The sequence below is a fragment of the Cavia porcellus genome, unplaced genomic scaffold, assembly GCF_034190915.1.
Source record: "Cavia porcellus strain 051 isolate PalLab524CR breed Dunkin Hartley unplaced genomic scaffold, mCavPor4.1 scaffold_11, whole genome shotgun sequence".
In the NCBI taxonomy this organism is placed as follows: domain Eukaryota; kingdom Metazoa; phylum Chordata; class Mammalia; order Rodentia; family Caviidae; genus Cavia; species Cavia porcellus.
Genome location: NW_026947494.1, coordinates 53,924,470 through 53,937,789, shown reverse-complemented (window position 1 = coordinate 53,937,789; position 13,320 = coordinate 53,924,470). Strand labels below are relative to the sequence as shown.

The window sequence follows — 13,320 nt, the reverse complement described above, 5'->3', positions numbered from 1 at the left end:
GGCCCAAAGGTTTTCAGCTTTTTTTCTTTTTAAAACAGCAGAATCCTTTACTCATGTTATGTGGGAACTTAATATACAGATTAATAAAAGCACAACTGATTCTAAACCCAGGAATCCAAGCCATTTAGATCTCCCTTTGTGGTCTGGGGCAATCTCCTGAGAGCACTTTCAACAGGTTCTTAAGGGCTCCCTAGGGTGCTGTTTTAGAACAGCTAATTTAGACCAACTCTTTCATTTTTCCAATTGAGAAATATGTCCAGAGAATTTGTGTTTTATTCAGTGTTACAAAATAAATTAGTTGGATTAAGAGCAATTCTCTCAGGTGCTTTTCTTAGGAAAACCCTGTTAGAAAAGAGTGGGGATTCTTATTTAATTTTGAAAGTTCTTATTTTTGATGCAAACAACTTTTAGTATAAGAGATCTTTTCTGTGGCTAAAAGGGAATACAAGTAGATACCCCTTTGCTTGAAGAAATCAAATAGTCTAGTTGGAAGATAAACCATCCACTTGAAAATTTGTATCAAAGTTAAGTGAAATGTCATATTCCCATGATTAGATCAATTTTGCATGTCTATATCTGCTAATCTAAGCAACTCTTTTGAAGGTAACAATATGCAATATTACAACTATTGTCAAATTCCTATCATCTTGTTTTGTAAACCTAGACTATAATTGTATTGGGCTTGTTGTTTGTGTCTTTTGCTTTTTGTTTTTCTGTTTTGTGACTTTTTTCTCTTAAATAAGAAGATATACAATCATCAAAAAAAACAAAACAAAAACAAAAACCAGATTTGAAATGGACCAAAACTGTGACATAAAATGAAAATGGTGTAATGTGATGTGAATAACAGTAATATTGTTTGAATTTCATAACATTTTCTTTCCTCTATATAGTATCGGATACATTTTTTATCTCCGAGTCTGTTAGTTCATCTGCAAAATGGAGATGTATCTTAATTAGGGACATACCAATTAGCATAACATAAACCGCAAAATGTTAGTTATCACAAGAGATACGTAGTTTTGCCTTATATCTATGTTTATAGCAGATGAATTTACAAGGAGATCATTCAGAGACCCACATGCCTTGCCTTTTGGCCTATACCTCTCCAATTATTTTGTTTTATTGTCTTTTCGAGACAGGGTTTCACTGTGCTGTTTAGGGTGGCCTAGAACACACTGTAGCCCAGATTGGCCTTGAACTCCTGGCGATCTTTGGGCCTCAGCCTCCTGAGTGCTAGGATTACTGGTGTGCACCCACCTCACCTGCCTTCTTTCTCCCCTAGATCTTTCCATTTAGTTGGCCGTATGGTAAGAGAGAACTCCACTGCATAGATTTTCAGGGACTTGGCCTGAAGGTGATATACAACCCTTTATTGACTGAAACTTAATGCCAAAGTTACACTTAAATACCAAAGATGTAAAGTTTTATCCACAGTATGGGGGAAATAAGTTTTGAAGTTTATGTAGACTTCTGTGCTACCTCTCAAAGTTGTTGGGAAAACTGGAAAAAATATGTACAGTATATGTAGTGCATAGTATATAGAGGAAACACCTCCTTTTTAAGGAATAGAAATACATGTGACTTACTGAGTACAGATAATAGACCAACTTTTTAAATTACTGTATATTTTAACTTTTGTAGAGATATCAATTTAGTTTTGACTCTTGGTAGTATTGATACCTAATTAAAATGATTCTTCTTGGCAAATCCTTTGTTTCTTTTTGTTTTAGCATGGCATTATTGCTACAGAGGATGAAGAATATTTTATTGAACCTTTAAATAACACTACAGAGGATTCTAAGCATTTTAATTATGAAAATGGCCATCCTCATGTTATTTACAAAAAGTCTACCCTTCAGCAACGACATCTCTATGATCACTCTCATTGTGGGGTTTCAGGTAAGTGTGCGAATTTGGAGAGCATATGGTTTTGTATTGCTGCTTTCACCTCTTCTGGCGAATGTAGTTAAGTTAATAATAAAAGTAAGCAGGAATTTGAGTGATTAGAATTATATCCATAGCCCCCTTAAAATTTGTTTTCCACCAGTGATTTTAAATCATTGTAGAAGCTTTATGTCTGTAAAATTTGAAGTATTTTTTTAGAAGAGATTTAAAAAGTCTTATACCGATAGTAGTTACAAATTTCATTCACGGGTACTCTATACTACTGTGTACTGTTTTGTTAGCTGATATTTTCACATTAGTACATAGTAGGAATCAAAACACTCGAATGAGACTAAACACTCACATGCTAGAAACTGACAGTTCATACAACTGGCTACTAAATGTGAGTCTGAGATAGAAATGAGCTTTATAGTGGTTGAAGGGAACAGTTGTGTGAAATGAAACTGAAGAGTTAAAAGGGGCCAATATTAAAGGCTTACCATATTAAGGAATTTGTTCAAAGTGCGCTGGAACCTCATTAAAAGGGTTTAAGTAGCAGGAATGACACAGTCAGATTCTGGCAGCTATATGAAAACTGAATTATAGAACAACAAGACTAAAGGTAGGGAGTTAGAAGAATGTTAATTTAAAGCCAAGAACTCTGAAGAAGAATAGATGGTGGATGTACATTGCACAGTGGAAAGACCATGAATTCTGATGGAGGTTTGGACAAATTTCCTAGTTTGCTGAGTCATCTCAGCGCATATTACTTGGTCAAATTGCACCTACTATTATTTTTACTAGGATGACTGTTTCTGGTGTTTAAAGGTTAATTTGGCAGACTTTAGTTTTTAATTGTTAGACGTGAGTTGAGCACTTCCAATACCATTCTTATTTCTATCATAAAATTTTGTCCTTTTGGGGAAATAATTTGCTTCTTTTTTACTGTTTTGCCCCTGGATAATTGATACAGTTTCATAAGCAGTACTCCTGTTTTGTACATTCTATGAGCTAGTCCCTAACACCGGTCCATTTAGTTCAGACTTCACTTTCTTCTTAAACTACTGTACTGACTTTCTAGGGTCCCTTGTCTCCTCATTTATCCTGTTTCAGTTAAATCTGTACTCTGTTTGGTTTTGTCACTGCTTTAAACACTTCACTGCCTTCCTATTAGTGGGAATAGTATATATAGTAGCTCCTTGAGTTTCAAGAAATGTTACTAGATATTATTGGGAAAATAAGTATTTTTTGTTAATAAGTTTGCAAAATGTCTCGAAAATAAATTATGATACTTTTTTTAACAACATAGATCAAGTGAAAGATGTGAATTTAGAGGTACACATTACAAGTTTTTCTGTTATGAACAAGTCAAATTAAAATATAAAAATATAGGATATAAAGATCTTTTTGACACTGGGTATATTTGAGTCATACTCAAATATGGAATTTTCCCATTCTAACTAGATTCAAATTATGAATTTTAAATATTTCTTATGGATATTGTATCTATTCATTTTAGAAAATTTAGATAAAAATAGAAAATGAAAATCTTTTTTTTTTATTTAAAGAAAAGGAAACAAAAAAATACATGGAGATAAAAAAAGGGTAGAAATAATACAAAATTACAGAAAAACAAACGGTAAGAAATTGCTGGTTGATAAGTTACATATTGTCATCTTAGAAATAGCTGCTCAGGTTACAGAATTAAAGTATTTAGAATGACATTTAAAAAGTGACATTACAAACAGTTCTGCTCAATGATTGAACAAAAGCTCAGTAATATGGTTATCAGTCCTACACATTTGTTTTACATCTCAATGAGGGTAAGATTAAACATATCAAAACAGAACAAAACAGTTAAAAAAAACATTTTAAAGAAATATAGATTTCAAAGCAAGTCCACTGGAGATCTTCACTGTCTATCTAACTGTCTCCAGTTTCTTACAAATAGTTGTCCCCATCTTCACCCACTTTATATACTTATTGCATATTATAGAACTAATCAAATCATTACAGGATGATGAAGGCTTTTTAGGTCTTCAAGATCTAACATTAGGGAAGACAATAATAACCACCATCGCATCTCTCATTCTCTTTGTGATAGCTGTCCCCATCTCTACATATGCTGAAACTGAACTCAAGAAACCAATCCAATGTCATTCTAATCAGCGAACAATAGTATTGCTAGAATTTATATCATAATGCTACAAAATTAGCCTCGGGTTTCTTAGTGTCTCTTCCTCAGAGTATCTGTTCATTACATCTTGCATTATATAATCTGTTCCCGTAAATAATTAAAAAAAAAAAAACTCATGTGTGAATTTCTACATATATATCTATCCTCTCTGTATTATAAGGAAAACCAAGTCGTAGCAAGACAGCAAAACAATTTCCTAGAAAAACATGCAATGGATAAGACATATAAGACCACAATATAGATAATCTTACGTAGTTACTATGTTTTCTCTTGTTATTTTCAATAGATTTGTCTACAATATCGGCTTAATATAGTTAAACATAGTATTATCTATTTTTATAAAAATACAACTTTGAAAGCATTGTAAGATTTGAGAGCTGTTAATAATTAATACCAGTATGGATATCCTTTACATCTTGTCATCTTCAGAGTAGTTGCCTCTACTTTTAGGGTTGAAACTAACAAGCATACCAAATTCAAATAAAATCAGCCAAGGCTAACCCATGGTCTTATGAATCGGATTCAATTAAGATCAGTCATAGTAAGATAATATAAGTAATACAGGATTTCAGTTTAAGTTAATAGGAAAGTAAGGATAGTTACCATGGTATAACCTGCTATTTTTGGGTCAAGATGTCTGTGCCCTCAAATCTGACATGAGTGGACAGACCAGAACAAATTAAATTCAAGCTAAATATGGCAATAAGACTACTGTGTCTTTTAAATCCTTATACAACATTAACAATGACCTCTGCCTTTTTTTTAATAGTGTTTCAGAGCTGTCTATACTAAAGACTATAGCTTACTGTCTCTGCCTCATGTCTGCTACTCCACTTTTCTGCTATAATTTGTCCACCTTATTCCCTCATTCCACTGTCTGCCCTGTTCATTGAGGGCTCTCTGCAACTGTTGCTGGAATCCTGGTATCCCTTCCTCTCTTTCTCTGTAATGTCCTTCAGCACTTTCTCTAGGGTTGGATTGGTGGCCACGAACTCCCACAGTTACTCCTTGTCTTGGAAGCATCTTATTTCTCCATTAATTTTGAGAGAGAGTTTTGACAGGTATATGAGCTTTGGTTGCATATTATTTTCTTTCAGGACTTGGAATATTTCTCCCCACTCCCTTCTTGACTTATGAGTTTGTGTTGATAAGTCTGCTGTTATTTTGATAATTTTCCCATTGTAGGTAATCTGCTTCTTTTCTCTGGCTGCTTTTCATATTCTGTTCTTTTGGTGGATTTCTGGAATCTTGATTATTATATATCTAGGCGTAGATCTGTTTTGGTTGTAGGTAGCTGGTGTTCTGTATGCCTCTTTTATCTGGATATCATTTCTTTTTGCTATACATGGGAAATTTTGCTTTAATATATCAGTGAATATTCTTTGTATTTCATTTTTGGTTGCTCCTGCTTCCTCACTCACATTCTTTATTCTTAAGTTATATATCTTTTTGTCATCTTCTAGTTTTTGAATTGTTTCTTTCTGGTTCCTTGTTATTTTTAAGAGGCTTTTTCTTTCACGATCATATGTCATAAATCTCTCTTCAAGTTTCAGAAGGCTGTCTTTAGTTTCTGTCAAGGCATTTTGCCAGTGTTCAATGGAGTTTTTAGTTTCCTGGTAATCTCTTTGGATCTGTTTCATGTATTCTAAGTTATGTTTAAATTCTTCTTTAGAAGTTTCTCTTTCTTTTCTGATTTCCTCAGTTCTTCCATCTGTGTTCTCTTGGATGGGGCTTGTCATTTCTTTAATTAATCTCTTTATATCTTGCCTCACTTGGATCAGGAGTACAGCTTTAAATTCATCTATGAGGTCATGAAGGTATTTTTTAATTTTGGCTGATGCTGTGTCGATTATTGGATGGTTACTGTGCGTGTTCTCTTCAGTGTTTACTTCTCCTGGGCTTATTTTCTCATGTTGGGCAGCTGGAGATTTTTTTTTTTTTATTTTTAATCTCCTGTCATGTTTCTGATTTCTTTCAGACTGGAGTGTCCTGGGGGTCTCTGGCCCTCTCTGTATTGCTTAGGGCCTTTCAGAAGTGTGCTGACTTGAGTTTTTGCTGTCTTCCCCAATTTGCTGTTATCTGGGGTAGGCTGGGATGCGGGGGTGGTACAGGCTAGCCTCCAGCCTCTGTGCCAGTCAATCTGTAAATTAGGCTGTACTTTCTGGATGTCACTGAGTTGTGACTATTTTGTATCTGCTTATTGGGCCCCAAGCAGAGGGCGTGATTTAGCCCCAGTAGCTCCTGCCAGTTCTCTCTGTACCAGAAGCAGCTGACTAATGTCACTATGGCACAGGGTTCTGCCCAAATCCCAGCTGTTCTCTTCCAGACCTCTCTGTGACAGGAGCACCAGGACAGCAGGTCTGCCCAAATCCAAGATGTTTTCCACTAGTTCTCTGTATGGCGCTGAAGCCAGCACGGCGTCAGGCTCTGCACAATTTCAAGATGTCCTACACCAGACCTCCCTACAGGGGGACTCGGTGATGTCACTGAGCTGTAGGTTCTGCCCACCTCTAAGATGTCTGCCGCCAGACTCTCTGTGTTATTGATGTCCCCGTGGTGGCGGGCACTGCCCAGTTCCAAGATGTTCTCTGGCCAACCCCAGCAGCTGCGGGGTCCCCAGTACTCACCAGGGTTCGGTGCAGGTCCTCCTCTTGGGTCTACTGCACACCACGCCGCTTGCCCTCCCTGTGCTCTCGGCACAGCGTGGAATGGTCAGAAAACTGCACAGCGTTCAGCTTCGGAGCTCCAGAGCCTTTCACAATCTCCTCTGGTGCAGCGGGGCAGTCCTGGCTGCTTCTCGGGGTCCCAGGTCTTAGTTTCCAGCAGTCACCAAAAGCCAACACAGCTTTTCCTCGAAAATGAAAATCTTATTGTTGCTTCTAGAAATAATTGAATTCTTTCAGTTCATTGACATAGATAGTATTTTGTTTCTTTCTTTATTATCCACTTATTAAATAAATTATTACTTTAATTTTCATATTGAATTAATTTAATTTTTGAAATGAAACTGACTAGGCTCCCTTGATTTTGTTTTCAGTATTCTGAATATATAATATTAAATTGTTATAAATGATTGTATGTAATGTCTTTGATGACCATTCATAAATAAAAAGATAGAGGCCTTACATTTAGAAAAATTGTATTCTCCTAGTCAGGCAAACTAACAATTAAAAAAGCAAAAGTTTGAAAAATATGACAGAAAGATGATGATAATAGTAGCTATATTATCCAGAATGCTTTTCAAATGAGAGATAACATTGCTAATTGTTTAGTGCTTGTTGATATCTAATTCTTCTTTTAATACTTTAAATTAAAATAAAGAGGAGTTGATTGCATCAAAGGTGCAGCAATGACCAAAAGAAAGGAAATTAAATCTACTGTGTAAACGTTTATTTTATCTAACCAGAGATAGAAGAGATGAAGGATGAATACGTGAATGGTTTTATGATCACAGAAGACTCAGTAGAAAGAACTGAGCATATAGTGATGCAGAAAACATTTTGTCTGTTTCCCAACAATAATACAATAAATACAGTGCCTTAAGCCATAGCCATACCCATGTATTATTGCATAGTTTTTGTATTTTGGGAACCTATATGAATGGGTTAATTTGAGTAGCCTCAGCCGGGACTGGGTTCTTATCTGAAATCCTGACTTACAGAATATTTCTGTGATCCAGTGATTCTTGTGGTTCTCTGAGGTTTTAGGTGGTTTTAGCCTTTCCTGGTTGTTTGGTAAAGGTAAATAGCTGCTCTTTGCCATGGATTTACCAGATGCTAGCTTTTTCCTAGTCAACAAGGGAGAGACTAGAGTAAGTAGGTGCTATAGTATTATATAACTTAATTGTATACTTACATACCTGTAATCACTTTTGTACTATCATCTTTATTGTCTTTTATTGATTAGAAGTCAGGGGTCTTACCCATACTCAGAAGGAAAGGGATCCCAGAGGATTGTGAATGACAGGGGGTAGGGCCCATGGGGTCCACCTTACTAGTCTGTCTTTAACAACAGGACATTAGGTAACACTTACTGTGTTGAGAATATAATACTGAAATAAGAACTAGAATGTCTCTGCCTTTCTTGACCTTTAGAAACAAAGATGATTATCTTTAATTTATATTAGTTTTGAAGGTGATTCTATTCATCGTCATTTCTACTTCTCATTTGTTAAAATTTATCAATCCTACCAGTCAAGTTTTTAAAAGAAAAAAGCTAATGACATTAGAAGAGTGAAAATCGTGTCACTTTCTGTCAAGTATGTAATATATGTTAATTTTTCCTCACTTTTTCAATAAGCATTAGTGAGAAAGAGATTCAGTTCAATATAAAGATATTAGTGAGGTATATAGAGAACATTTGCCTCCTCAGGTTTATTTAACAAAGATGTCTATAAATGAAGCAATGTATTTAAGTGTGGTGCTAATAAAAGAGTTCCTTAGTACAGAAGAACAAAATGTCTAGAAAACAAAAGTTACATTATGATCCATACAAAACATTGTTTAAAGCAAATTGTACTGGAATCATCTTTCCACTCTCATTTTAATGATCCTGACCTAGATTTAGACATTGCAGAAAGAATTATATGTATATGTGTGTATGTATATATATATATATATATATATGACTGAAAAATTATATGAAAAAATTAATTTATAAACTTTTAGAACTGAGTTTTCTGAAGGAAAGAATTGATTCTAAATCATATAGTTTAATAAAAGCATCTTACTCTAAAATAAATATTCAGAATCATCTTAGGAATAGATTTTTGCCATATCATTGTTTCACCAGAACTGCCTTAAGGCTTTTAAAAGTTTATGCCTCAATTGCTTTTGAGACAATTTCAAATGATTTTAAGGTATATAGTCTAAATTTAAAAGTATTAAGAGATAATTACTCACAAATGATTATTTGAAAAAATGTTTTATTCAAGAATTTATTTCATAGATTTGTTTTCATGAGCAGTTTTTCCCCTCAGCTGATTGATTCAGAAATTTAATAATTTTTCTAATTGTTGCATTTCTTCATCCCCTTTTGGAAAATCTTAGTGTACTAGACAATTTATGAGAAGCATATCCACCTGAAAAATCTGTAAATAAATATGCTAAATTAGTGAATCCGTCTGAATTAATTATTTTTATTGTAGATCTCCCAAGCAATGGCAAACCTTGGTGGCTGAATGATACATCATCTGCATTTCCTTCTTTGCTACCTATTAATGACACACAAACGCACAACAGACAGAAGAGATCAGTGAGCATTGAGCGATTTGTGGAGACATTGGTAGTGGCAGACAAAATGATGGTGGGCTACCATGGTCGCAAAGATATTGAGCATTACATTTTGAGTGTGATGAATATTGTAAGTTTGATCCCTCTATACAATATTTTATTTAGTAGTCTGTTATATTTTGTACAATGATCATGGATTTTTACTGTGAAATAGATAATGATAAGAATTGACCTGTCTAAAATGGTAAAGAATTTTTTAAAATTTATTTTTTGGTGCTTGAAATTGAATAAAGGGCTTCCTGCATGTCCTACCACTAAGCTATATCCCCAGCTCCAGTATTGATCTGTTAATGTTTGAGTTCCATCAAAAGAAATCTAAAGATGACCTTATTGTTCATTTTTAGATATTTTTAATAGGCTGTTAAATCTTATTTAAGCTGTTTTATTTAACTTGATACAATTCACTTCTAAAAAAATTCATGTCTAGGAGAACATATTTCTTGATATAGATTTGCATAAAAATCTATTATAAGGTATCCTAAGGGTAGAGTTACATGTGACATAAGCTAGAAGGTTACATTTTTATTTATATAATGTTTAGTCATAAAACATTGTTTTGCCAATTAGAAAATCAAACTATCACCCTGTGATTTTTGTCTGACTTTGTGTCTTTTCTTATTTTCTGGAGGTCAGGTTGCCAAACTTTACCGTGACTCCAGCCTAGGAAACGTTGTGAATATTATAGTGGCTCGTTTAATTGTTCTCACAGAAGATCAGGTAAGAATGGACTAGTTAATAAATCTAAAACTCTTAGGTTATAGAAATACTTTTTTTTTTTTTTTTTGTCTTTTTCCTTTTTATTGGTACCAGGGATCGAACTCACGACGGCCTGCTTGCAAGACAGGCGCTTATGCTGCTGAGCTAAATCCCCAGCCCCAGAAATACTTATTATTAAAGAATGTATTTCCTCATTTTTCTCTTATGTGCTGGCTAAATATGATTCTTAGTTTTAATATTTTAAGCAAATTTTAAATACAAGAATATATCTCATGTCTTGTTACTTTTCTTTCTGTATGTGTATACATAAGTATGTTAGATATATGTTTTAGTATTAAGATGATCATTTACATGGCATACTTTATGCTAGTGGCTTTAGTTAGTTTTGTATGCTGATAATTTCACATATATTCACATTGTCATTAAAACTGGAATAGGAAAAATGTCTATTCATTAATAAACTAAAAATGAACTATAGATCATTTATTGCAGAGATAAAAATTAGAGAAAGTATTCCCAGGAACCACTGGTTCTAATTTTACTCCCACTGTAGTCTTCGAAAGTTTTAACAACTGACCTTAGTAATTTGTTTGGAACATTTCTGGTATGCATGTTGTATTGCAGCCAAACTTGGAGATAAACCACCATGCAGACAAGTCTCTCGATAGCTTCTGTAAATGGCAGAAATCCATCTTGTCTCACCAAAGTGATGGAAACACCATTCCAGAAAATGGGATTGCCCACCACGATAATGCAGTTCTTATTACTAGGTATGGTTTATTGCAAGTATTTTTCCTTTGATTGTTGTGTTTATTCCATATTGTAACTATCTTTGGTTCTGTCTAAAAGCCTCATCTAGGTAATGAGTATAGAAAAAGCAAAATGGTAAAAAGTTTTCTTCTATTGATAAATCCTGTTCATAATGTTTAATTGTAAGCACATATGTGACTTGTTAAATGAACAAACTACTCAAAGCGTGAGAAAGTACCTATTTTAAAAATAGAATTTTAGGTGGCTTTGGTGATACAAGCCTATAATTCTAGCACTCTGAGAGAATGAAACAGGAGGACAACAAGTTTGACCCTCGACAGGGCAGCTTAGCGAGACCTTGTCTTAAAATAAAAATAAAAAAAGAGCTGGAGATGTAGCTCAGTGCACAGGCTCTGGGTTCAATCCTCAGTACTACATAAAGAAACTATCTTTGTTATAAGATGTAGTAACTGTTTTTACTTCCAACTTGTATTGATTTATTAAAAGTTAAGAGAGGGGCTGGGGGTTTAGCTCAGCGGCATAAGCACCTGCCTTGCAAGCAGGCGGTCATGAGTTCGATCCCTGGTACCGATAAAAATGAAAAAAGACCAAAAAAAAAAAAAAAAAAAAAAAGTTAAGAGGAATTGGTTGCTATACAATTTACTCAAATGTATATCACTTAACTGAAAATATTTAAATTAAAATCTAATATAACAAAGCAGATTTGTTACACTGTGTTAAACAGCTTTTTTCTCAAGCGAAATTATTACTTTATAATAACCCAGAAAATTCATGTTACTTTCCAATTTTACAAAATTGTATTCAAATCCTTTTTATTTTTTATTCCCTAGTAACCACATTGTGAAGTAAGTAGAATTATTATTTTCCACATTAAAAATGAGAACTTGATCCAAATTAGTTAAGTAAGTTTCTTGGTCTTTTTTTTTTTTCGTTTTTATTGGTACTGGGGATCGAACTCGTTAAGTAAGTTGCTTAAGGTCATTCAGCTAGTAGGTGAAAGAATAGAACTCAAACTTGATGATCTTTTCTTTAATTATATTATGATTTCTGCATTTAGTTTTAATTTTTTTTTTTCTCTTACGGTGAGGCCTTGCTGAATAGCCTAAACTGGCTGGCCTCAAACTCCTGGGATCAAGCTATCCCTCCAGAAAAGCTGGAAGTATAGTTATATTTCAAGATGCTGAGCTTTGTTTTATTTTTTTATGCTTGGTCAGAAAATTATGCTTAAATAATTTTAAGGTAAGTGTCTCTGACCTCTTTACAGTATTTTAAGGTAACATTAACAATAAACAAGATGGTAATGTTATTCTGGCTAAGTAGAATAAATTTTGTTATATTTTTAAGGCAGTATGTAACGTATGTATCATCTGGGTCCGGGTCATTGGTATGCTCATTCACTACCTTTAGCTATATGTAGAGAGTAGAAAAATAAATGTAATATATATATGTTATATATGACATACATATATATTTAGCTTTTAGAAAATTTTTCATTAAGTGAGTCATATGGTAATTATCTGAGTTTATTAGTTTCTGAGTTATACTCAGTTTGATTGACTTTTATGTACCTGGTATCACAAAACAGAAATTTTGATTTATGATATATTTGTTAAATAAAAACATGATATAGGCTTATAAACATATGTGTTGACATCAGTCTGATTAATTCTGCAATTCCTCAGATCTTTGGAGTTTTTTTGTTTTTTTGTGTTTGTTTGTTTTTGGTGCCAGAGAACTCACAACCTTTGTTTGCCAAGTAGGCTCTTACGCTGTTGAGCTAAACTCCCAGCCCTTCCCCAGAGTCTTATGGTTTTAGAAATTTCCTAAATATACTTAAGGAATTAAAAATATATTAGAAGTTTTACAAAATTAGAGATCTTTGTGTAAAAAATATGGATATGATTAGTGTAGATGAAATTATTGTAATTGGGTCAAGAAATAATTAGTGCTTTGTGTTTGAAATGTTAGTATAATTTAAGAAGGTAAAATAGAAATGTACATATACAGCTAAGCTAACTTGTTGTAAGACTTTCAATTTGTCTTTAGTAAGCTTTGTATTTTTATAATTTTTTAAAAAATTGACAAAAGTATGTATTTATAGTGTACAACATGCTATTTTGATGTACTATATACTGTGGAATATCTAAATTATGCTTTAGCTTGACATGTGTTACTTACATACTGCATTAAATTTTGTATTGACAAACTTTAAATTAATAGCTTCTTATAACTAAACCCCTGTAATCTGACATTATTTAAACTATTTTTAATCCCACATGAAATTAAGAAATATTCATAAGTCAAGCCAATTTCTAAATTTATCATGTGGCAAAATATTCAAGAAATCTATACATAGTCTGAAATTAATAGGAATTTGGTGACAGAGAGTTAACTGGCATTAGCATCCATGATTAGCAGTTATCACAAACAGACTGATGCATGCACTTCTTGGCTTTC

At 33.5% G+C, this 13,320-nt stretch overlaps 1 protein-coding gene across 2 annotated transcripts in view; it reads left to right on the top strand.

Annotated features, from left to right (window-relative positions):
• The window catches only part of Adamts6 (ADAM metallopeptidase with thrombospondin type 1 motif 6), a 280,941-nt gene that overhangs the window by 11,861 nt on the left and 255,760 nt on the right, over positions 1–13,320 (top strand). For both annotated transcript variants that reach the window (XR_010050518.1, XM_063258246.1), the window contains exons 3-6: positions 1,734–1,902; positions 9,231–9,445; positions 10,009–10,092; positions 10,717–10,862. Coding sequence is in view for 1 of the 2 variants with exons in the window: in XM_063258246.1 (XP_063114316.1) it covers positions 1,734–1,902; positions 9,231–9,445; positions 10,009–10,092; positions 10,717–10,862 (614 nt within the window). In the remaining variant the exon portion in view is untranslated. The remainder of the gene's footprint in view (positions 1–1,733; positions 1,903–9,230; positions 9,446–10,008; positions 10,093–10,716; positions 10,863–13,320) is intronic.